Source organism: Rana temporaria, chromosome 9, assembly GCF_905171775.1.
Source record: "Rana temporaria chromosome 9, aRanTem1.1, whole genome shotgun sequence".
Lineage (NCBI taxonomy): Eukaryota > Metazoa > Chordata > Amphibia > Anura > Ranidae > Rana > Rana temporaria.
Window position 1 is genome coordinate 53,837,484 of NC_053497.1, and position 27,006 is coordinate 53,864,489.

The 27,006-nt window shown below is 45.9% G+C and overlaps 1 protein-coding gene across 1 annotated transcript in view; it reads left to right on the forward strand.

Annotated features, from left to right (window-relative positions):
• Positions 1 to 11,780: 11,780 nt before the first annotated feature.
• MSH5 (mutS homolog 5) overlaps positions 11,781 to 27,006 on the forward strand; it is a 108,244-nt gene continuing 93,018 nt past the window's right edge. The window contains exons 1-3 of the mRNA XM_040323504.1: positions 11,781 to 11,962; positions 22,631 to 22,716; positions 24,566 to 24,689. Of these exons, the coding sequence (XP_040179438.1) occupies positions 22,642 to 22,716; positions 24,566 to 24,689 (199 nt within the window). The 5' untranslated portion in view covers positions 11,781 to 11,962; positions 22,631 to 22,641. The remainder of the gene's footprint in view (positions 11,963 to 22,630; positions 22,717 to 24,565; positions 24,690 to 27,006) is intronic.

Below are 27,006 nucleotides of genomic sequence, written 5' to 3' on the forward strand. Positions count from 1 at the left end.
CCCCTCCTCTCTGTCACCCCCCCTCTCTGTAACCCCCCTCCTCCTCTCTGTCACCCCCCTCTCTGTAACCCCCCTCCTCCTCTCTGTCACCCCCTCCTCCTCTATGTCACCCCCCTCCCCCTCTCTGTCCCCCCTCCTCTTCTCTGTCACCCCCCTCCTGTCACCCCTTCCTCCTCTCTGTCACCCCCTCCTCCTCTCTGTCACCCCCACACCTCCTCTGTGTCACCCCCTCCTCCTCTGTGTCACCCCCTCCTCTTCTCTGTCACCCCCCTCCTCCTCTCTGTCACCCCCTCCTCCTCTCTGTCACCCACACCTCTCTTTCACCCCCCTCCTCCTCTCTGTCACCCCCCTCCTCCTCTCTGTCACCCCCCTCCTCCTCTCTGTCACACACAGCTCTCTTTCACCCCCCTCCTCCTCTCTGTCACCCCCACACCTCTGTCACCCCCCTCCTCCTCCTCTCTGTCACCCCCTCCTCCTCTCTGTCACCCACTGCTCCTCTGTCACCCCCACACCTCCTCTCTGTCACCCCCTCCTCCTCTCTGTCACCCCCACACCTCCTCTCTGTCACCCCCACGCCTCCTCTCTGTCACCCTCACTCCTCCTCTGTCACCCCCACACCTCCTCTCTGTCACCCCCACGCCTCCTCTCTGTCACCCTCACTCCTCCTCTCTGTCACCCCCCTCCTCCTCCTCTCTGTCACCCCCCTCCTCCTCCTCTCTGTCAACCCCTCCTCCTCTCTGTCACCCCTCCTCCTCTGTGTCACCCCCTCCTCCTTTCTGTCACCCCCTCCTCCTTTCTGTCACCCCCTCCTCCTCTCTGTCACTCCCCTCCTCCTCTCTGTCACTCCCCTCCTCCTCTCTGTCACCCCCCTTCTCCTCTCTGTCACCCCACACCTCCTCTCTGTCACCCCCACACCTCCTCTCTGTCACCCCCTCCCCCTCTCTGTCACCCCCTCCTCCTCTCTGTCACCCCACACACCTCTCTTTCAGCCCCTCCTCCTCTCTGTCACCCCCACACCTGTCTTTCACCCCCTCTTCCTCTCTGTCACCCCACTCCTCCTCTCTATCACCCCCCCTCCATCTCTCTGTCACCCCCACTCCTCCTCTCTGTCACCCCCACTCCCCCTCTCTGTTAGCTACCCCAAACAACGCTCACCCCCCTTCTTCCCCCGCTCCAGCGGGGCTAATGTCCTGCAGCTGGGTCATACAGCACTGTCTGTGCTCTCTCTCTCTCCCACCCAGCAGCCGGCGCCACCAGAGACAGTGAATAGAGGGCCACTGGACTGGGACACTTTTGCAGGAGAAAGCATGATATTACAGACTGCGCCCCCTAACAGGTTCACACACATCTTTGAAGTGGCTCCTGGAAGGTAAGGTTTTTTTTTTGTCTCGCTGTAATGGAGGTTTCTATTGGGGGGGCACAGGCACTGTCTGATATTTAATCTGTTATTTTCTTCTCTATTTGTGGGGTGCCTGTGGATTGCTTTGAATTTTTTGGTGCTTTTTTTTTTTTTAAAAGGAGCTTGAGCGGGGTTTTAGAATGCACAATGCCACTTTGTGAACAGTTTATATGGTGTTGGGTTCAGTAGAGCTGATTCAGGTTTTTGGATTGAGGTACACTGCCCTACTGACAGCATCCACTGATCTTCTGACACCGTCCATTCTGATTACTACTCTCTTTGAGTAACCCACAAGGTGTCCCAGGTATTTTACAATCCTATAGCGTGTACTACAAAAAAATTGCCCTTGCGCCCTGCAAAAGTGTTCGGGTTTGGCTTGCAGAAAAGGTGGCAACCCTATCCTGTTCCCATATGTAACACTTTCCGTACCACTCCTGCCTGAGTGGGGTTAGTGTACCCGGACAGGCCCCTCTCACTGACCTGGCAGCCGGAGTATCACTTGAACATTTGTAGGATAAAGTCTCTGCCACAGACCCTCCTGAATGGACTTAGGGGAGACGCCTCTGCCACAGGCCCTCTCTGTTTGCACTGTCCGACCACCTTGATCCCTGGTGGTTTGTCGAAACCCTTTTGGATCGCCAGTCTCTCATTGGCGCTCCTCAGATGGACTCCCCCCCGAATAGCAATACCGCTTGGGGTCCTCAAAGGTGGGAACCCAGTCGCTCACTGGGTCCCCATTGCTGCTCAGATGTTCCGGGCCAACATGGCCCCGGAACCAGGAACACAGCGTGGCACGCACGCCCCGGTAGGCCATAACGCCGGGGCGCCATGATGTGGGCACCCTAAAGGTGGGTGCCACACTGGACGAAGAAGACCCAGAACCAATGGCGTCTGCCCCACAAATACCCTCCCCCAGCATGCACAACGAGGCTACACCCTCCTGACTGGCCGCTGGGGAAGAGCACCCAAACCTCGACTCCACTGCTGCCATCTACTGCACAGGGGTGGGAAGGACACCCCAGTACAACAGAATGAGCCCACAGTACAGCCAAGCTGAGACAGAGACCGTGTTTTAAGCATAACAATTTAGATCTACACTCTGATCCCCCTTTAAATTTAAATAGCACCGGTACTTCAAAGTAACCAGGCGCTACACATACAAAAAGGCAGGTACACTGCCGGAAACAAATACAATTCTATGATCAATGAACAGATGTATTTTACTTGGTTTTAAAAATTTCTCAAACAATGCTGTAAAGAAGAATATATATACTGTGTAATTAACCCCTTGGAGCTGGCGCCTCCCAGCCGTTTAAGGGGTTTAGAATGCCGGAAACTAAAGCAGGGCGGGGTTTATGGTCATGTGACCTCCATGTAGGGTGACCACATTTCCAAACTACCATTCAGGGACACCCTCCCTTCCCAAAAATCAGCTTGTGCTGTAACGAATCACAGCACTGTGATTGGACACAAGAGGCGTGATTTATGATTTCTCCAATCACAAGCAGGGGGCGGAATTGTGCTCCTCCAGGCATTCCCGGCCAGGACAAGTACTGTCAGTGAGTAAAGCGGTGATGCGACGGCCTTTTTTAGGGGCATCAGATTGACCCGGGGGGGGGTGGCTGTGTCAGTTTCATTCCGGGACACTGTATTCCGGGACACTGTATTGTCCCGGAATTAATGTGCCCGGGACAGACATGCAAAATGCGGGACTGTCCCGGGCAATCCGGGACATGTGGTCACCCTATCGCCATGTCTGGCTATCACATGATCAGAAAGCTCCCGATCGCAAGTATCGATCAGGAGCATTCGGTTAGCCACTGGTAACAGGGCACGCTTTTGGCACAGCTGTATTTACACTAATACAAGCAAATATGTCGCTGCTCAGCCCCCCCCCCCCCCGAGAGGCTGCATATTTGCGTGCTGTCGGCGCAAAGGGGTTAAAACCTTTTTTCATTTTGGATAGAGTACGGGGGATTATAATCCCTGTCAGATTTTTTTTTTTTTAGCCATCTGTGTCCCATTGCGGAGATTTACCTTTACTTCCTGTCCTATAGCCAAACAGGAAGTGAGAGAAAATCCCTGCAAAATAAGGGAATCCATTGGGAGCCCCTGGTCACCAGAACTAGTATCCCTGTTGGAACATTCCCCCTCTATTACTTTTCTGGGGACCACGCAAAATTTGGGATTTTCTTTTACTTTCACTTTCAACAATAATGGTAAACAGGACAACAGATAGAGGGTGAATCTCCGTAATGGGGACACAGACAGCGATAAAAACCTGACAGGTGTTCTAATCCCATTCCAGTCTATCCAAAACAACAAAAAAAGAAGCCTGGCCTTTAGTTATACTTTAACCACTTGCCGACCGCTGCATGACTATTTACGTCGACAACATGGCACGGGCCGGCAGATTGGCGTACAGGTACGTCCCTTTAAATTTGCGAGTGCGGCCGCGGGTCCCGGGAACTCGATGTTGTCGGGAGGCCCGTGATTGCGGTCGGCAAGGGCAGAACAGGGGAATGCCTTTGTAAACAAGGCATTCCCCTATTCTGCCTAGTGACACTGTCACTGATGACCGTTCCCCGTGATCAGGAACGGTCTTCGGTGACGTGTCACGTGTAGCCACGCCCCCTAACAGTAAGAATCACTCACTAGCAGGGCTTTTTTTCAGGGGGAACTCAGTTCCACCACCTCTGGCTCAGACCCTTTGGTGTCTGCTCACCACAATCACTTGTAAACACAGAAGTCTGTTTTTTGTGTTTACAAGTGACAGCTCTGCACTCTGTGTGTAACCCTCTGAACTCTGCACCCTTTAAGACCCTCCTACTGTTTGTGAAATCTAAATGGGGTGGTGGTTGGGTTCCTGCACCCATTTTCTGAGAAAAAAAGCTCTGCTCACTAGTACTGACTTAACCCCTGCAGCGCCATCTAGTGGTTAACCCCTTCACCGCCAGTGTCATTTTTACAGTAATCAGTGCATTTTTATAGCACTGATCGGTGTAAAAATGACAATGGTCCCAAAATGGTGTCAAAAGTGTCCAATGTGTCCGCCATAATGTCGCAGTCACGATAAAAATCGCTAATCGCTGCCATAACTAGTAAAAAAAAAAATTATAAATAAAAACGCCATAAAACAGTCCTCTATTTTGTAGAAGCTATAACTTTTGCGCAAACCAATCAAACGCTTATTGCGTTTTTTTTTTTTTTACCAAAAATATGTAGAAGAATACGTATCGGACTAAACTGTGGAAAAAAAAAATTATTTATTTTTTGGGGACATTTATTATAGCAAAATGTAAAAAATATAGATTTTTTTTTCAAAATTGTCGCTCTTTTTTTGTTTAAAGTGCAAACAATTTAAACCGCCGAGCACACGCGATTGCTTGTTACAGAGCGGGGACCGGGAGCTGTGTGTGTAAACACACAGTTCCCGGTCCTGTCAGGGAGAGAAATGCTGATCTTCTGTTCATACAATGTATGAACAGAAGATCAGTAATTTCCCCTAGTGAGGCCACCCCCCCTACAGTTAGAACACACGCAGGGAACATACTTAACCCCTTCCCCGCCCCTAGTGTTAACCCATTCACTGCCAGTGGCATTTTTATAGTAATCTAATGCATTTTTATAGCACTGATCGCTATAAAAATGCCAATGGTCCCAAAAACGTGTCAAAAGTGTCCGAAGTGTCCGCCATAATGTCGCAGTACTGAAAAGAAAATCGCTGATCGCCGCCATTACTAGTAAAAAAAAAATATTAATAAAAATGCCATAAAACTACCCCCCATTTTGTAAACGCTATAACTTTTGCGCAAACCAATCAATAAACGCTTATTGCGATTTTTTTTTTTTACGAAAAATATGTAGAAGAATACGTATCGGCCTAAACTGAGGAAAAAAATGTTTTTTTATATATTTTTGGGGGATATTTATTATAGCAAAAAGTAATGTAGCGCCCCCTTTACTTTGAGTAAGGGCACTACGCTAAAGTTAGTGGGAGGATGAGAGAGATAAGTTGCTCTCATCCTTGATTTTGTTAAATTTGGCTGTCGCCAAATCTGGACTGCTTTCTGGGTCAGACTGTGTTCTAGGGATGCGGTACCATCCCTGGGCGGCTGGTGGCGCCGGAGGGGTCCAGGCAGAGCCGCTCTTTCCCAGCAGCCAATGAGAGGAGTTGAGCCTCGCTGTGCATGCTGGGAGGGGGTATTTCTGTGGCGGAGGCCGTTGTTCTGGGTTCTTCGCGGGTTCCTGGTTTCAGGTGCGGCACCCATCTTTAGGGTGTGTGCACATCGGCCCACCTGGCCTGGGGTTGCGCGCTACGCGGAGTTCCTGACTCTGGGCCCTCCTGGCCTGGAGCAACTGATGCCACAAAGGGGCCCCAGTGACTGACTGGGTCCCCCTTCTATTGAGAAGATCCCAGGCTGTATGCCGTTCGGTGGGGGGTCAGCTTGAGGAGTACACAGAGGCAGGTTATCCAAAAGGGCTTGAACGAACCATCGGAGATCTGGTGACTGGTTACTGACAGGTACGCTGAAACTGTCAGACGGTGACCCTGACGTGATTTATTGGAAAGATTCGCTCTGCTGTTCACATTGTCAGCATTGAGCCTTTGGCAGAAGCCTCAACTGGCATCTTAATTCGATCAGAGCCAGGCCTGTGGCAGAGGCCTGTTCCTCCCAACAACTTTAAAGTGACACTCCGGCTGCCAGGCCTGTGGCAGGGGTCTGTCTGGGGGCACTTCACCCACTCTGGCTGGAGTGGCGACGAACTGTATTGCTGCAGGACTGCTTTCCTACTATCCAAAGCCTGATACCGCAAAGTTCTTTTACTTCATCAACCTTTTCTGTCTACCTCAAGTTGATGTTGGTCGTGTTGGGCCGAGAAATAAAGCATTCAGAAAACCTTATCTACGGATTGGACAGTCACTTATTGCTCTACTCACTACCTTCACCCCTAGACAACACATAGAGGCAACTTAATACGCCATTCCCAAAACAATCAGCGGCTCCTCCGGGGGTAGCGCTACAGTAAAAAATATTAATTTCTTTCAAAATTGTCGCTCTACTTTTGTTTATAGTGCACAAACTAAAAACCGCAGAGGTGATCAAATACTACCAAAAAAAACCTCTATTTGTGGTAAAAAAAAGGACGTTAATTTTGTTTGGGAGCCACGTCGCACGACCGTGCAATTGTCTTTGACCACCAAAATGGTCCGGGGCTGAAGGGGTTAATATCCAGTCATTATGTGTATAAGGGGGTCAGTCACATGGACACGGAGGCTCGTACAGCCTGCAAAAAGCTGTTTCTGGGCCAGATTCAGGTAGATCAGCGGATCTTTAGATCCGCGTGATCTATCTGATTTAAGATACGCTGCATCAAGTTTGAGAGGCAAGTGGGTAATTCTCAAACCACTTACCTCCAAACTTGCGGCGGCGTCTCGCAAATACCCCGGCGGAATTCAAATTCCGCGGCTAGGGGGAGTGTACTATTTAAATCAGGCGCGTTCCCGCGCCGATTTAAATGAGCATGCGCCGTCCGCGAAATTTCCCGGCGTGCATTGCTCCCACTGACGTCACTAGGACGTCAGTGGTTTCGACGTGAGCGTAACTTGCGACGCGCGGGTTTCTGAATCGGCGTATGCAAACGACGTAAAAAAATTCAAAATCGACGCGGGAACGACGGCTATACTTAACATTGGCTGCGCCTCATAGAAGCAGAGGTAAGTATACGCCGGGAAAACCGCTACGAAAACATTGTAACAAACTGCGTCGGGTCCGCGTACGTTCGTGAATTTGCCTATCTCGCTGATTTACATATTATTCAGCGTAAATCAGCGGGAACGCCCCCCGCGCCATTTTTAAATTACAAATAAGATCCGACGGTGTAACACAGTTACACCTGTCGGATCTTAGCCATATCTATGCGTATCTGATTCTATGAATCAGGCGCATAGATACGACCAGTGTAAGTCAGAGATACGACGGCGTATCAGGAGATACACCGTCGTATCTCTTTCTGAATCTGGCCCTCAGTTTTCAGAGCACCATGGGAGCTGTGTGCAGGCAACTTGTGTTGGTCAATGGATAGGCAGTGGCTGTATGGACTCACCCACACATCCGAGTTTGACAAGTGTGCAGGGATGGGCACTGACAGTGTGCATTCAAGGCTATGCATTCACCCCTGCATGTCTTTCACACTCGGATGTGCGATTGAGTCCTTTTAGACGCTGTTCACTATACAGGCTGCCTGCATGCAGCTCCTTGCTACTCTTGCACACTGTTTGGCCTTTGGCGCCCATGCAAATAATCCTTTATACAGAAAAAAGTGTCTTTTATTTCCATATAAATATACACTATGTTGTATAACGCTACAAAACGCAAAAAAAATCGCCTCAAGGCGCTTTTGCAGCCAGTGTCTGCCCGTGTCTTCAGAAGAGATGGGTCTTAAGCTTCTTCCTGAAGGCCAGATATATATTGCATTCTTTCAATATAAATAATCGAGTTGATCACTTCAAAACTAAATTGTTGTGCTTCCCCACCCCAGCCCTCTCATGGGTGACTCACTAGAAGTAAATGCCCTTTGTGATAAAAAAGGTCTGAAATTTCATTAGAAATTCTTCTCTAATCCTCTTACTCCAAAACTGGCCTTCGGGAAGAAGCTTAAGACCCATCTCTTCTGAAGACACAGGCAGACACTGGCTGCAAAAGCGCCTTGAGGCGATTTTGTTTGCGTTTTGTAGCGTTATACAACTTTTGACAATATAGTGTATATTTATATGGAAATAAAAGAGACCTTTTTTCTGTATAAAGGCTTATTTGCATGGGCGCCAAAGGCCAAACAGTGTGCAAGAGTAGCAGTGCTATTTTTCAGTATTGCCATACAAAAAGATATAATAAAATATTTACAAAAATGTGAGGGGTGTACTCACTTTTGTGAGACACTGTATAAAACAATATGCAAAGTGGTTGGAGGATTCAGAATGGCAAAAGATGTTTTTATTACAAATTATGCGAGCAGACTGTTTCCAGAAAATCTGCATTTGATAAACAGCTGTGCAAAAATCATGCAACATGACAAATTGCAATAACCACCATTTTATTCTCCAGGGTCTCTGCTTTCAGAAACTATATGTATATTGTTTGGGGGTTCTATGTAAAAATGCTGATTTTACCGTGTATATGTGAGAAAGGTATAATATTGGTCTGAATGGCAAGTGGTTGATGCAACACACAATAAATCGCATTGTGTTACTAACAGGCGATGTGAAAGTTCCCAGGTAGGATGATCGATCAGTCACCACGAGTTGCAATCAGAGCCGGTTCACGCAGGGGCGGCACGACTTCGGGGGCGACTCGGCCAGGCGACATGAAGACGACATCTAAGGCGACTTGCAAAATGACTTCTGTATAGAAGTCAATGCAGGTCGCCCCGAGTCGCCCCCGAAGTAGTACAAGAACCTTTTTCTAAGTCGGAGCGACTTGCGTCGCTCCTATTAGAACGGTTCTATTCACTAGAATGGGACGCGACTTGTCAGGCGGCTGCGTCACCTGACGAATCGCCCCAGTGTGAACCGGGTCTCACAAATCCAAACCAATGCAAAAAAATATTGTGATTATTTTATTAAAGCGGAGGTTCACCCTAAAAACAAGTATATACCATTAAATCCAGCATACTGCCAACATGTACAGTATGCTGTTTTTTGTTTTTTTTTTTCAGTTTACATACCGTAAGTATAGGTATTTCCCCCCCCCCCCGACTTCCGGGTAGTGAATCCCACGGGAGTGGGCGTTCCTATTCAGAGCCCAGGGCTCTATTCACACCTGAGCGACAGCCGCGTTCGGCGGTAGCGGCGTATTTTGCCGCGAGTGTGAAACTTTCAATTTTTTTTTTTTTTTTTTCAAAGTCTTCCCATTGCTGTCAATGGGCAAACGCCAATGTCGCCTGAAAAAAAGGGTCCGGGACTTTTTTTCAGGCGAAACAGGCGTTCGGCGTCTATGAGATGTGAACCATCTCCATAGACAGCAATGGGAATTCTCCCCTCGGCAGAAGCGTCCGGCGTCAGGCGTTTTGTCGCTCAGGTGTTAATGCAGCCTAAGTGATTGACGTATGACAAAAGATTCCCCACCGGCGCATAATGCGCATCACCAGTTTCTGAAAGAAGCCGAACTACGAGTCGGCTCTATACGCTTTTTGCGCCGGGGGGAAGCTTTTGTCATACGTCAATCACTTAGTCTCTGAATAGGAACGCCCACTCCCGCGGGATTCACTAACCGGAAGCCAAGGGGGAAAATACCTATACTACAGTATGTAAACTGAAAAAACAAAAAAAAACAGCATACTGTACATGTCGGCAGTATGCTGGATTGAATGGTAAATACTTGTTTTTAGGGTGAACCTCCACTTTAACCACTTGAGCCCCGCGCTATTGACAAAAGACATCAACAGTGCGGTTCTCAGGTGCCAAGTGGACGTCTGTGGACGTCATTTGAAATGCATTACCCGTGCGCGCCACTGGGGGGCGCGCGGCGGGTAACCACTGTGCCGCCGCATCGCTGGGGACCCGATGCCCGCCGGGTACACGCGATCGTCGGGAACACAGCCGGTAACAGCAGGGACGTGGAGATCTGTGTGTAAACACAGAGCTCCACGTGCTGTCAGAGGAGAGGAGACCCATCTGTGTCTCTTGTACATAGGGACACAGCATCGGTCACCTCCCCCAGTCACCCCCCTCCCCCCACACAGTTATAACACACCCAGGCTACACAGTTAACCCCTTCCTCACCCCCTAGTGTTAACCCCTTCCCTGCCAGTCACATTTATACAGTAATTAGTGCATTTTTATAGCACTGATCGCTGTATAAATGTGAATGGTCCCAAATTTGTGTCGAAAGTGTCCGATACGTCCGTCGCAATATTGCAGTCCCAATAAAAATCACAGATCGCCGCCATTACTAGTAAAAAAAAAATAATGAAAAAAAATCATAATTCTGTTCCCCATTTTGTAGGCGCTATAACTTTTGCGCAAACCAGTCGCTTATTGCGATTTTTTTTTTTTTTATACAAAAATACGTAGAAAAATACGTATCGGCCTCAACTGAGAAAAAAAATTGTTTTTTTTTTTTAAAAAATGGGAGATTTATTATAGCAACAAGTAAAAAAAATATATTTTTTTTTTAAATTGTCGCTCTTCTTTTGTTCATAGCGCAAAAAATAAAAACCGCAGAGGTGATCAAATACCACCAAAAGAAAGCTCTATTTGTGGGGAAAAAAGGACGTCAATTTTGTTTGGGAGCCACGTCGCACGACCGCACAAATGTCAGTTAAAGCGACGCAGTGCCGGAAGCAGAAATTTCACCTGGGAACGAAGGGGGTTTATGTGCCCAGTAATCAAGTGGTTAACTAAGGCCCCTTTCACATTGAGGAGTTTTTCAGGCGGTACAGCGCTAAAAATAGCGCTGCTATCGCCCCTGAAAAACTCCTTAACTGCAGACTCAATGTGAAAGCCCGAGGGCTTTCACACTGAGGCGATGCGCTGGCGGGAGCCAAAAAAATCTCCTGTCAGCAGCATCTTTGGAGTGGTGAGAGGAGCGGCATGTATACTGCTCCTTCCCATTGAAAACAATGGGAAACCGCGGCAATACCGCCCGCAATGCGCCTCTATAGAGGCGCATTGCGGGCGGTATTAACTCTTTATCGGCCGCTAGCGGGGGTTAATACCGCACCGCTAGCGGCTGATACCCACGGCAATTCCGGCGGTATAGCGCCGCTATTTTTAGCGGCGTTATACCGCCACCGCAGCTTCCCGCCCCAGTCTGAAAGGGGCCTTACATTTGGATATGATGTATACATTTCTCTTTATTTTTGTAACACAATTTTTTGTCAAATAAAAGTTTGTAAACAAAAAAAATATATTGGGATTACCCCCGCACATTTCATTTGCTGACAGTTGGGAAAAATCATTCAGTTTGTTGTGTCTGTAAATACAGGAGATTAGGGACAGTGGGCAGATCTATTTACTACCATATATATATATATATATACAAACACACATATCAGGCCACATGACTCATATACTTACAATGTACTAATCTATTTTATCCACTTGCAGTATGAGGACAATTAAGACGTTTACTGCACCAATAAAACCTCCCTGAACTCCATTTAGCTCTACTTATAACAGGAATATGAGAAGAGCCCTAAGCCTGTGAGTCACCCAGCGTCTGAATGAGCCGTGCCTCTCTCATTACACCATGACACCTCCACCACACTCATCCCTGATGACTCTACACTGTTCTAACCACTCACTTCCTATACAGCGCGCTTTTATATACTTCTATAAATAGCTTCCTGTCTCTGCCAATCAATAGTTGACTCCGCCTAGAGGACGGGCTATGTGGAACGCACCAGCCGAACGAGGCTTGCATCATGTGGTACGCCCACCCTGCCCATGCTCCAATCAGCACCCGCCACGCACGTAGGAAGCGCCTGAGGAGAAGGAGGAGAGCGGGAACATTGAAGGTCGATCCTGGCGTCATTTTCTGTCATGAAGAACAGCAGATAAGGGTATATAATGTGTTCAGGGAGAAAAACCTAGACTCTACACAATGATGTACAACCATTTCATTGATATGTGTGTGTGGCTCCTTAGGAAAGGGCGCATACAGATAGTTTTATGTGTTGGTCTGTTTGATGAATAGACTCTGATGGCTGTTAACACATTTAACCACTTCATTACTGGGCACACCCCCACCTTCCTGCCCAGGCCAAGTTTCAACGCTTTTTAAATGACAATTGCGTGGTCATGCAACACTGTACTCAAACTACATTGTTATCACCCCCCCCCCCCCCCCCACACAAATAGAGCTTTCTTTTGTTGGTATTTATTTTTTCCTAAAATAAAGACAGAACATTTTGAAAATAAATATTTTTTCCCCCTCACCACCATGTTCACTTCATATCCAGCACCATATTTCTGTTATAACATTTTGTAAATAAGTACGTTTTCTCCTTCACTAATGGGAACTGATGAGGCGGCACTAATGATGGGCGCTGATAGGCTGCACTAGGGTTGCCACCTGTCCAGGATTCACCCAGACAGTTCGGGTTTGGGATCTTGTGTCCGGGTTTCAGTCTGCCTAAAACCCGGACACATTATTTAGACTGGGCTGTGGCTCCCCAAGTAACTGAGGTAGTCACACAAAAATCTGTTGCCATTCAGGAAATGCGGGCCGCTGTCTGGGGGCAGGTTTGGCATCACTGAGGGGGAGCCATGATGTCAGCAAGAGCAGTTTGGCCACACCCATTGTTTGCCGCAGCGCGCTGCAATACCACTGTCCTTGAGGCACCCAAAGGTGCCCCAGGTCTTTTATTATCCGATTGTGTATACTACGAATAAAAAACGTGCCCTGTGCCGCTAAAGTGTTCGGGTTTGGCTCGAAGAAAAGGTGGCAACCCTAGGCTGCACTGATGGGCATTACTGATATTGAGGCACTGGCAAGCATTGCTGGTGGCATACCTTGTGGGTAAGGCTCCATTCACACCTCCGCGACAAGATACGGCGTATTTTGCAGCGAGTGTGTAACTTTTTATTTATTTTTTACAAAGCCTTGCCATTGCTTTGTATGGCCGAATGCCAATGCCGCCTGAAAAAAAGGGTCCGGGACTTTTTTTCAGGTGTACAGCGTCTATGAGATGTGAACCATCTCCATAGACAGCAATGGGAATTCTCCCTTCTAGCGGCACAAGCGTCCGGCGTCGGGCGTTTTGTCGCCTAGATGTGAATGGGCTCTAAGAGTGGTGGTCATCAATCAGCGCAGACTCCCCCCCCCCCCCCCCCCAAAAGAGCAGTCGATCGGCTCTCCTCTATCCACGTCTGTCAGACACGAGTGAGGAAAAGCCGATACACAGCTTTTCCTGTTTACATCGTGATTGGACACAGCTAGTCATGTGGTAAAGAGCCGGAACAAAAAATGACATCTGGTCGGGATAAACAAACCCTTTGCACACGTCATATTGCTATATGGTGGGAAACGGTTAAAAACAAAACGTTTACATGTTCCCATGACAACGCCTGAGGTACTACATGTTGCAGCATGCTTTTTGGAGGTGCGTTGGGTGCCAATATCTACACGGCTGTCATATGTGTCATAGAAGAGGCCCAGAGTTTATGAGAACCTGTCAGGAACGGATTGTATGTGAGATTTGTAATCTAGGTTTGGTTAAAGAGGAACTCCACCCTTTGACCCCTTTTGACACTGAGGCGCTATAGTGCTAAAAATAGCGCCTGCAAATCTCCCTGAAAGAGCCGCTCCATTCAATCCAGTGTGAAAGCTCGAGGGCTTTCACACTGGAGCGGTGCGCTGGTAGGGCTCAGAAAAAGTCCTGCCAGCAGCTTCTTTGCAGCGCATTAGGAGCTTTGAATACACCACTCCTAAAGCATGAAATCAATGGGCAGCGCTGCCGAACCGCCGGAAAAGTGCAGCTATAGGGGTGCTTTTAACCCTTTTTTGGCCGCTAGTGGTGGTTAAAAAGTGCCCCGCTACCAGCCGAAAAGCACTGCAAAAAAAAATGTTTTACCGCCGACACCTGGGCGCTGCGAGTGTGAAAGCACTCTTACTATGGGAAATAATGTGTCCATAGGCGTGTGCACAGGGTGTGCCAGGTGTGTGCCTGGGCACACCCTAATCACCTTGTGCAGTGCAGGGGCAATTTCCTTCCTCCTCTTTCCCAAAGGTTGCTGCTGCTGGCACACACTGGAGAAGTTTTAAAAGGAGTGGGAGAAGGGGTCAGTAAATATATCATTTACCGGGCCCTTCCCTTTGTGAATGAACACAGTAAGTGATTGGTATCATGTGTTTGAGCATTAGAGTGCACACCCTAATGCAATAGCCTGCACACACCTATGAATGTGTCCCTGTATAAAAGTAAGAAAAAACAAACTTGGTACTCAATGGTACCTTGCTTGTGAGGAAGGTTTTCCCCTCACCACCATGTTCACTTCATATCCAGCACAGACACATTACAGAGATCTTTGTCAGGTCTACAGGACCCAACAAATCTCCTCTGTGTGTCTGTGAATGTGCTGAACCCCGTGCTATCTGGGTACATCATCCTCGCCTAGGTGAGCAGTATTTGTAGCAGCTGACACTTCTACATTTCTTTTTAGTATTTTGTAGCTAAAGCTCCTCTTTAACCACTTTAATACAGGGCACTTTATACCTTCTTCCTGCCCAGACCAATTGTCAGCTTTCAGTGCTCTCACACTTTCAATGATAATTAACCACTTCCCGCCCGCCCGGTGGGTTTTTACGGCCACAATGTGGCTCTTAATCTATATATGGCCTCCAGCCACTGGAGGGCGCGCGTCACCGAGATGCCGTTGCGCATGCCCGGCGGCCGCGATGTCCACCAGGTACCCGCGATCGGCAGTGACAGAGCAGGGACGTGGAGTTCTGTGTGTAAACACAGCACTCCACGTCCTGTCAGGGAGAGGAGACTGATGCTGTGTCCCTTGTACATAGGGACACAGCATTGATCACCTCCCCCAGTCAGTCCCCTCCCCCCACAGTAAGAATCACTCCCAGGATACACATTTAACCCCTTCCTCGCCCCCTAGTGTTAACCCCTTCCCTGCCAGTCACATTTATACGGTAATCGGTGCATTTTTATAGCACTGTTCGCTGTATTAATGTGAATGGTCCCAAAAATGTGTCAAAAGTCTCCAATGTGTCCGCCATAATATCGCAGTCCTGACAAAATTCGCAGATCGCCGTATTACTTGTAAAAAAAAAAAAAATCAGAATTCTATCCCCTATTTTGTAGCCACTATAACTTTTGCACAAACCAATCACTATACGCTTATTGTGTGTTTTTTTTTTTTTTTTTTACCAAAAATATGTAGAATACATATCGGCCTAAACTGTGAAAAAAAAAGTTTTTTTTAAAAAAAAAAGGGAAATTTATTATAGTAAAAAGTAAAAAATATTGTGTTTTTTTTTTTTTTTTTTTCAAAATTGTTTATAGTGCAAAAAATAAAAACCTCAGAGGTGATCAAATACCACCAAAAAAAAAACCTAAATTTTTTGAAAAAAAAAGGACGTCAATTTTGTTTGGGAGGCATTTTTAATTTAAAGCGACGCAGTGCTGAAAGCTGAAATTTCTCTTCCGTTCATGGACAGACACAGCAGCCTTTGACCTTAGGAAGCGGATATAACCCTAAGGTCAAAGGCTGCTGTGTCCGTCCATGAACTCAGAGAAATGGACTTTACAGTGAGTACAAAAATCCTATTTTTACCTGGGCAGGAAGGGGGTATATGTGCCCAGTAAGCAAGGGGTTAATTAGTCATGCAACACTGTACCTAAACAACCTTTATCATCTTTTTTTCACACAAATAGAGCTTTCTTTTGATTGTATTTAATTACCACTGTTTTATTTATTTTTTGCGATATAAGTAAAAAAAAGAGCGAATAAATAATTGTTGTTCCTAAATTTGGACCAAAATTTATACTGCTATATATCTTTGGTAAAAATAACCCAAACTAGTGTATATTATTTGGTCTGTGTGAAAGTTATTGAGTCCACAGCAAATTGACACCCAAGATTTTTTTTTTTTTTTCCAGCAGTTTTGTGCGTCATTCAGGGGCGGACTGGGCAGGGTATAAAAAGGCTGCCTTCAACACGCATACTCATAGTTGTCAGGCACAAGGGTGCTCACACACAGTCTAACACCGACTGTTAGGCCCCCGTTCACACCTGAGCGATTTTCAGCTTGTAAAACGTTTAGCTGTGGAGCTCCAAAACACCCAACATGCAAAATTCCATCCATTTCAATAGCCCCTGTTCACATATGAGCGTTCTGTCGCCTGAAGCAAAAATGCCTGAAGCTCAAAAAAGTACTTGAGTTTCTTTTTGGCAGATTACAAGTGTTTTGGCTCCATAGACTTCAATAGAAACGCGTGACATGAGCAAAAAAAAAAACGCTCAAATAGCAACTCTCAACCCCTAATTTCCTGCCCCTAGCGCTTTCTATTGGCTAAACAAAAATGCTTGTAATACACTTCTAAACTGCTTTAAATGAAAGATCCCTTCCCCGCCGACTCCTCCAGCAGCTGATGTTTTGGCGTAGCTTGCGAGGCTTGCATTTCTACTGGGTGGAACTGAAGGAGGAGGTGCTTCTGGCCTTGCACCTGGCCCGCCTTTTCCTGCTCTGGTGCATGCATGAGGCTAAGCACTGGAAGAGAGCAACAGAGAGGTACCATACGTTAGTTCTGTGTGACAGGACACAAAGGGTGCCCATCATTTTTCCAAGTAGTGGCTGCTAAATGCCAAAGATTGTGTGCAGTGGCATTTATCTGCACATGCAGGTATGATATAAAAAACTTCCACAATCCAAAAATACTTTGTATGCGTGCATTCTTGCCAACTGTCCTGAATTTCTCGGGATTTAGACCTTTTTCCTGGTTTCAGTATTTCCTTGGAAATCCGTGTTTTCCCTTTTTTTTATTTTTATTTATTTATTTATTTTTTCCCGCCGCTAGAGGTCTGCTGCTGGCGGACACAATGTCCCTGCCAGCCGCCATTTTACATAAGATCCAGAATTACAAACCGAACAAACAATAGGCGGCGCCGGCCTGGTTGCTGCCGATAGAAATTGAGCTAAAGCCCACCCCCGCTGCTGGTCTGTCTGTGACCAGTTGTGGGAAAGGCTGCGGGGCTGGGCAGCGCCACAGCTCAATTTCTATTGGCAGTCACCTGCCACTTCGCCTCTATTTTGTTCCACTCGGCCTGTTACTTCTGGTCTTGTAATGGCGGCAGAGACTCCACTGCTGGGATACCTGGTGTAAAGGGGCCTCCACTGGGGGACATGACCTGATGTAAAGGGAGCTCCCCCGGTGTCCCTCTGATGTAAGGGGGGGGGGGATACCTGATGTAAAGGGGGACACCGCTGGGGGATACTGTATGTAAACGGGGCTCCACTGGAGGATATGACCTGATGTAAACGGGGCTCCACTGGGGGATACCTGATGTTAAGGGGGTTGCACTGGGGGGACAAGACCTCATGTGGTCTTTTATTTTTTGCGCTAAAACCAAAAGACGTGGATTCTTTTTCCGACAGATTGTTCGCTCAAACTTGTCTTGCATACACACGGTCACACAAATGTTGTTGGAAATTCTGAACGTCAAGAACGCAATCACGTACAACACTACGATGAGCCCTTAAAAACTGTATCAATCCAGCTCTCACAAGCAGGGCTGAGAGCGGGGGGGGGGGGGGCTGGTCATTGGCTTATGCTGCTGTCAGTCAAATCCTGTGAGCAGAGAGTAGGTAGTGGGGCTGTGTGTGCCAATAGATGCACACAGCACAGCTTGGGATCAAGCCCACACGTATGCCACCATAGCAAGCGTGACACAGAAGATGAGGAGCCAAATAGAGGAGGTTCAAGGCTGCTCTGTACAGCATTGCATGGAGCAGGTGGGTGTGACATGTTTAATATTTTAATTACCGTTATTTAATTATTTATTCCTAGATTGTAAGCTCTAACGAGCAGGGCTCTCTGATTCCTCCTGTATTGTATTGTAACTGTACTGTCTGCCCCATGTTGTAAGCGCTGCGCAAACTGTTGGCGCCATATAAATCCTGTATAATAATATGCATTTAAAACCACTTTAACTTTGTATTAAATATAGATAATGTTTCAGTTGTGTACAGAATACTTTCTTTTTTTTTTCATAACCTGTCTGTGGCATTGTGCTTTAAATCCCCTGATGTGAATGCAGATGCTCCTTTGGTGTGATAAAAAAGTGGGGTTGACCAATAAAATACGGAGAAGAAAATGATTTGTGTAATTGTACCCTAGGCCAGCATGTACTGTAAAGTAGGGCTGTCTAACAGTTCAGCGTGTCCCAATTGCTAATTGCCTGGGATCTTCTCATTTAAAAATCCCACCAATCTGAAGTTGGGGGGGGGGGGGGAGCTATACTATACTATTTTGGATCTTTTTTATGCATTACAAATTACGTAATGTTTCTTCTGCACAGACTTTTGCACAGCTTGCATATTTAAAATGTGTCTTTAAAGGTAGGGCAACCCTAAGGCGGGGTGTTATGCAACTTAAATGAGAACAATAAAATGTTAATAGTAAGACATAAAGAGAGATATTCTACTTTTACTAAAAGTAAGATATGTTGTAAAAAAGAAGTGAGTAATTAAAGTGCCAGTATAGGCAGGCCCAGCCGCCCAGACATACAGGGCCAGATTCACGAAAATTTGCGGCCGTGTAACGTAACCTGTTTACGTTACACCGCCGCAAGTTTTCAGTGTAAGTGCCTGATCCTCAAAGCACTTACCTGGTAACGTAAAGTCGTCCGGCGCAAGCCCGCCCAATTCAAATGGGGCGGGTACCATTTAAATTAGGCGCGCTCCCGCGCCGGACGTTCTGCGCATGCTCCGTTCGCAATTTTCCCGATGTGCTTTGCGCGAACTTACGGCGGCCCGACGTGTTTGTGAATCGCGACGTGCGTAACGTACTTACGCCGAAAAAAAAAAAAATCAAAAGCGACGCGGGAACGACGGGCATACTTTAACATGGTGGAGTACTTTTACACCATGTTAAAGCACACCTAACTTTGCGATGGGAAAAAAAAGTCTTGCGCCGACGTAACGACGGGAAAAACCTTCGTGGATCGCCGTAACTGCTAATTTGCATACCCGACGCTGGAATACGACGCAAACTCCCCCCAGCGGCGGCCGAAGTATTGCATCCTAAGATCCGACGGTGTAAGTCAATTACACCTGTCGGATCTTAGGGCTAGCTATGCGGAACTGATTCTATGAATCAGCCGCATAGATACGCCGTCGTATCTCCTCTGTAAATCTGGCCCACAGTGTATTGCTTTTCCAGTGGCTCACAACTTGTTACCGGTAATTGTTTCATGCGACTGACTCGTAACTGGAGGTGCTTCCCAGTCAAAAATGAACATTTTGCCTTTCAGCTGCTCTGTTGGTATTTATCTAGTGCTATTGGTAGATCTTTGTGTCTCCTTGTATCCTTGCTCAGCAGTGTGAAAATGTGAACTGTTTGTTTGTTCTGAGCCATCTGTGCAGTTCCTACAGTAGGAAGCTGTGCTCTGAGGGTAATTTACTAAGAGTGGAGCAGCCAGAATTTGGAGCAGCTTTGCATGGCAGCCAGTTAGCTTCTAGCTTACATTTTCAAAATTTGAAGTAGAACTATAGGTAAAACTTATTATTTTTATTATTATTTTTTTTTTCATATTGGATAGACCAAGTGAGGGTTATAACCCCTGTCCAATTTTTTTTTGCTATCTGTGTCCCATTGCAGAGATTTCCCTTCACGTTATATCCCATAGCCAAACAGGAAGTTAGAGGAAATCCCTGAAAATTAAAGATATTCCTTGGGGGCCCCCAGCTTACCAGAACCAGTGTCCCCATTGGAACATTTTCCATCTACTTCTTTTCTAGGGATAACCCAAAATTTGCAGTCAAGTTGGAACAGGAAGGGACCATCCCCCAAAAACAACCCCACACCATAATCCCCCTCTCCACCAAATGATTTGGACCAGTGCAAAAAGTAAGGTCCATAAGACATGGATGAGTGAGTTTGGGGTGGAGGAACTTGACTGGCCCACACAGAGTCCTGACTTCAACCTGATAGAACAACTTTAAGATGAATTAGAGTGGAGACTGCGAGCCAGGCCTTCTCGTCCAACATCAGTGCCTGACCTCACAAATGCGCTTCTGGAAGAATGGTCAAACATTCCCATAGACACACTCCTAGACTTTGCGGACAGCTTTCCCAGAAGAGTTGTAGCTGTTACAGCTGCAAAGGGTGGGCCAACTCAATATTGAACCCTACGGACTAAAGGCCCGTACACACTATACGAAAATGAGATGGGAAAATTCGTAAGACAAGCTGTCTGCAGATTTTCGAATCGTTATGAATCGTTATGACGTCACAGTCTCATCATGCTCCGGGCGCCCGGAGCATGATGGGACTGTGACGTCATAAGAGGCCTATATAAATCGGTGCGAGCCGCGCACACGGCATTACAGCGGGAGGAAGCAACGTGTCAACATCGAAGAAGCAGAAGGCGACAGAAGCCCGGGCATCCCCCGCCGAAGACGTCGAAGGAGAAGCCTGGAAGGGGGCAGCTGTAAAAGAGCTAAAGAAGAAAGCGCCCTCCCCCCCCCGGCGGAAGATAACCAGACGACGGTAAAGACCTGCACACCCCCCCCCCCAGAAGACGTCAAAGAAGCAGCCCTCCCTCGTAAAAAAGCTAAAGAAGAGGGGGGGCCCCGGAGCTGACTAATTACTTTAATAACCCTGTGTAGTGTTGTGGTTTTTTTTGTTTTTTTTTTACATATTTTTTTCCCGCCAGGTGAATGGGTAGGGGTACGATGTACCCCATACTCATTCACCCAGGGTGGGGGGCCGGCATCTGGGGGACCCCTTATTAAAGAGGGCTCCCGGATTCCGATAAGCTCCCCTCCCGCAGACCCCGACAACCAACGGCCAGGGTTGTCGGGAAGAGGCCCTGTCCTCAACATGGGGACAGGTGCTTTGGGGTAGGGGGGCCACAGGGCGCCCCAAAGCACCTACCCCCCCCCATGTTGAGGGCATGCGGCCTGGCACGGTTAAGGAGGGGGGCGCTCGCTCGTCCCCACCCCTTTTCTGACCGGCCGGGCTGCTGCTCGGATACGGGTCTGGTATGGATTTTGGGGGGAACCCCACGCTGTTTTTTCGGCGTACGGGGTGTCGCCTTAAAATCCATAGCAAACCCAAGGGCCTGGTATGCTCCTGTAGGGGGAACCCATGCCGGTTTTTTATTTGAAATTTGGCGTGGAGTTCCCCCTCAAGATTCATACCAAACGCAGTGCTTGGTATTGGCAGGGATCCAAGTCGGATCCCTGTTCAATATCGTTCCGCGGCTAAACGCAACCGCAGCTAAAAGCACTGTACAAATGCAGCTAATCGCTGTGCCTGGAGTCTTGAATTACAGCAAAACATAAACATGCTTTTGGCTGCGGAAAAACAGCCATTCGTCTTAAAGGGGCCTTACTCTTCCAAAATGGGACTTCATGGACTGCTTTGTGGTGCACTGCATTGGAAAAATTTGTTCAGGTCCAATTTAAGGGTTGCTGTAGTTAGAGATGCAACAAAATTTCGGCGGCCGAAAATGGTCTTAACTGCATTTTGCAGATAAGAGAAAAAGGTGGCGATAGTGGCACTAAAAATGAGAATTATTATTATTATTTTTTTTTTTCATGCTTTTACTATGCTTGTGTGTTTTTTTTTCCCATAGGTCATGTGACTCAAAAACCACATCAAAAACGTAACACAGGTGCGTTATTTTTGCTGCATTTTCAATGCATTTAAACAGGGAGGTGCATTTTTGGTGCAGTTTGACCAAAAATGCAGCAAAAAGGCTTTTTAACGCAACAGAAGCTCAACGGACGACCAGTGTGAAGACCATACATAAAATTTAAAGGGATACATTTTTCTTGAACTTTTCCTGCGTTAAAAGTGCCAATAATGGCAAACAATAAATTCATATTAATTTAAATTCATGATATTAATTAAAAAGTCAAACAGAATATAATTCTATATAACATATATATATTTTAAAAACACATTTTTGGTTTTCGGCCAAATGTATCCTGCATTTTCGGTTTCGGCACTAAAATTTCCATTCAATGCGCCTCTAGTTGTAGTGCATTGTTGGCTATTTTATTGCATTGTAACAAACACCTTAATGTGATGCATGTTAACACATCGCATCAGAACACACAGATGTGAAAGAGTACTAAGACTTTGACTAAGCTCAGGTGAGATTCGTCAGGGAGATGATCTCTAGCAGAGCTGCTTGGGCGCCTTTCACACGTGTGCGACCTTTCCTGCGACTTTGGACATGAGTCGCATGACAAGTTGTACCCAATGATAACCATTCATATCTGTGTGACCTCAAAGTAGTCCCTGTGCTACTTTTCGTCCAACTTTGATGCGAGTTGAGGTTTATAGACCTCAAGTTTACACAGGCATTCCCTGAAATTGCATCAAAATTGCACAACTTTCAAGTTGCGGCAGTATGAAAAGGGCCTTACTGGAAAGTGTCGGTCAGCTATTAGTTTAATATAAATGCAATTTAACAGTATTATTATTGCTCAACATTTCATAACTTAAATTCTGAAATCAGGTATATTTATTCAATATTAGACTGATCACAAATGGACCAATTCCAGATGACACACAGCGTCCTGATTACCGATTGCCCAGAAGATGAAGATGAACATTTATCGGAGGTGACATTTTAATAAACATTTAATATCTTGTGTCTGGAATCGTGCTGTAGATGTAACAATTTGTAAGTGTGATTTGCTTCTATATTGGGTGAGAAATGAACCCGGGTTCTATGAATGGAGGGGTAAAACCCTTCAATCATCAGCCTGTTTCATTCATAGAAGCTGCTTCTCCTTGTACAATCTTCTCTGGACTCCTCCCAGCTATAGGCCCAGGATCCATGACCCTAACCTGTTGCTTTACATGTATGGGACTTTGTGAAACATTCCTGTAGACTGCTCTCTTCTCACCTTGTGCTTTACGGTGTCTAAACACCCTGAAGTTCTGCCACACATATGAAAATCAGCTGGCCTTCGGATGGTGGCGCAAGAGAGGAATCGGACATGTCTAGGAATTCTTGCATTCTATTGCATTGCATTTTACAGAAAGTTACAGAGCTGCAGATTAAAAAGGAAAGGTGATTAAAAAAAAAACATTCAGTTACAATAAGACTTGTGTCGCAGTTGTATATGCTATATTATTTTTCTTCTTATTTGCAATTTTTTTCCCTACGAACGTGGAGTTACCTTTTAGGCCTTAAGGTAACAACTGTTTAGGCATTGATTTTGTCCCCTCACCCCCCTAATACTTGCCTGAGCTCCCATTCGCTCCAGTGCTGTGCACATCTACATCTCTTCTATTCCATCACTCCCGGGTTTCGCTGTGGCATCTGCAGACATTATTGGGGGGCAGGGCTGAGTCCCGTTGTTTGTTTCAATGGACGCAGCATCCGGATTGGGAGTGAGCCCACACGCGTGCCCCCATGGGAAGCGGCTTTTCATGGTGGCACTGGACAAAGTAGGGGCCAGGAGCACTGGCAGAAGACTCGAAGGGGAGGTACGGGACCACTCTGTGCAATTCCATTCCAACATCCTTTACAACCACTTTAAACTGCTAAATCTGTTTATAATAGTTGTTGGGCAGCCTTTTCCAAATAAATGGGCTGTAACTTACCTCAATGCATGAAAGCATATATAATTTTATTTTTTAGCACACCGCAGTGCACATTATGCAATTTGATGCACTGTGGGTGCCATTGAAAAAAGACACAGTAACAAACTATCATGAGGATGGTGTCTTGCTTCTCATTGCAGTAATTTGCGTGTTATACTGCCCATTTATGCAATGAAGGTAGTGTGAACGAATTCTGAATTTATTTTAAATAAAACTAGTATATATTACAGAATGTGACTTGATTTTGTCCTCTTGTAAATCATAGCAGCACTATGATTGACACAGATAGGGACAGTATTTTAGGGCAAATACGATTTCATGCATTCCTATCTGCTGGCAAGATGCCTACTGATGGGAAGAGAGAGCAGAGAGATGATCTCATCAGCCCATTGCTGCTCCTTCATTGTACATTTACAGGCTGTAGTGGGCTGGTGACCAGACTGGGTTGCTTAAAAGAAGCAGTGAAATCTCAGGTTTCCAAGCTGGTTGTTCTGTCTGGCAGGGCTGTGTAACTCTAAGGAATGGATAGACAGAAATACAATTCCTTTACTGTAGTAGGTAAGACGGGTCCCATATACTTGTATGTATTACAACAATAACATTTACTGTTTGCCTGAAGTTTAGCTATTGGCTTTGAATCTAAACTGAAAAACAAAGAGGTCAGCAGAGTCTCTGGGTTTAGTTATTTTATCATTTTGCCCTAACTGGACCTGAAATGAACTGAAAGTGATTTAATCCTTGACTTTCATGGACTGGCAATTTTATAATTAGTGTAGCACTTTGAATCATTATAGACTGATGAATATTTATAATTATGCCATTTAATAAAATTAAAATTATTGTGATGCTTTGTTATAGGTATACCTTAGTGTGTTATGGCAATCGGGACAGCTTGCTGCTTCCTACTACAACGCCGGTGACTGCTCTATACACTTCATGACAGATAGTCCAGACACTGAACATCTACAACTGCTTAAGAGAGGTAGGTTTTATTGCTGCACAAGTGGTTTCCATTTTTTCAGTGAACATTGTAAACACAAAGTTCCAACTTTAATTCAAAAATGAATGTAACACGTGTGAATTTGCTTGGCTTGTCAATGTAGGCTGCCACAGCTGCTATGTTTGCACGCTAAACTCTCTGGGGCCCCACGCGGCCCACGCGCTGTGGGTTTGACACCTATGATATAGTGCAAGGGCCTGCCTGATTGGATAGATGGTAGCTCTTCCAATTTCATAGTTGGTAAATCTGAAGGAGATTGTATAGTGTATGGCCACCTTTATGAACCTAAAAAATGCACCATGCTCCACTCTAAAAGGAAGTTCTGGAGCTTTTTGGGGGAGATTGATGAGCATAGGGCAGCCAATTCAAGTGAATGGGCTTCCCTATGGGCGACAACTGGAAACTCTCCAAAAGCCCCCCCCCCAAAAAAAAACTCCTATTTACTTGTATAAAGATGGCCATACAATATGCAATCTGATTGTACAATCTCTGTATAATTTTTCTTTTTAGATTTTCTAGAACTATGGAATTAGAGGACACACCTGAACAATCCATACAATTTGTATCCAATCAGGCAGGCCCTTGGACAACATAGCTGATGGGAGATCTAAAGGAGATGGTACAATCAGATTATGTGCTATAGTCCCTTTAAGGGAGGAAGTAGGTGGTGGTAAAGTAATGAGGAAGGTGTGGTCCAGACTGGTAATACTTGCCCTATTGTAAAAACACTTAGAATTATGGGAGCTAACCTACAGGAAGTGATGCAACCAGAAATATAATATATATATATATATATATATATATATATATATATATATATATATATATATATATATATATATATATATATATATATATATTGTAATGGCTACCCAAGTAGTGAGAGGGTATCAGCCGTTGGAGACGTCCTTTTCCCTGGCAAGTTGCGATATGCAGGTACAGCCGGTATATCCCATCCACGAGATCCAAAGAGAGAGTCCGGTTCAACTATAAAATGAGCAGAATAACAATCCCATCGAACGCCCTTTCAAGAACGAGACGAGGCTACATTTTGAAGGGTCAAGTAGGACTGAACCTTTAATGGTACATACACCTAGCTTATATGTGGTTACAAGCTGTACAGGAACAATGACAATCTCCGCCCCCCCCCCCTCACACAGTGGGGGGGCTTCAATACAGATACTTTGAAATAATGAAATTTCCTTGAATTAATCACTTAGTCAGTATCTAGCCACTTCGGCACCGAGATCCACTTAACATGACCTGATCAGACACATTCCTTTCTCAATAGAATTCAATTAACCTTTAGAACAATACACACTCACAGACCATCCCATTAACATACACCTGACAGGAGGTATCTAATATTTAGGGACTCATTAATGACAGGAATAGTACCACTGGATTGGCGTAGAGCCAATGTGGTGCCTATATTTAAAAAGGGAACAAAGTCTTTACCAAGTAACTATAGACCTGTTAGTCTAACTTCTATAGTTGGGAAGATACTGGAACGTTTAATAAAAGACCACATGGATGAGTTCTTGCAGGAAAAAAACTATTTAAGCAGCAGACAACATGGATTCATGAAAGACAGAAGTTGTCAGACAAACCTGATTTCCTTTTATGAAGAGGTAAGTAAAACCCTGGACAGAGGCGTGGCTGTGGACGTGATATATTTGGATTTTGCAAAAGCGTTCGATACAGTTCCGCACACACGGCTCATGTGTAAGGTAAGGTCTACAGGATTGGATATATCAGTTTGTAAATGGATAGAAAATTGGCTGAAAGCCAGAATTCAGAGAGTCGTGGTTAATGATTCTTACTCTGAATGGTCCAATGTTATCAGTGGTGTACCCCAAGGTTCAGTGCTGGGACCCTTACTTTTCAATATATTTATAAATGATATTGGGTCTGGGATCAAAAGTAACATTTCTGTCTTTGCAGATGACACCAAGCTATGCAGTGGAATAACGTCCTTGCAGGATGTCTCCAATTTACAAGCCGACCTCAATGCTCTGTCTAATTGGGCGACTGAGTGGCAGATGAGGTTTAATGTTGATAAATGTAAAGTTATGCACTTGGGGGCTAAGAATATGCATGCATCATACATACTAGGGGGAGTACAACTGGGGGGATCGGTAGTGGAGAAGGATCTGGGGGTTTTAGTTGATCATAAGCTCAATAATGGCATGCAATGCCAAGCTGCGGTTTCCAAAGCGAGCAAAGTCCTTTCTTGTATTAAGAGAGGTATGGACTCCAGAGACAGAGATATAATTTTGCCCCTGTACAAATCATTAGT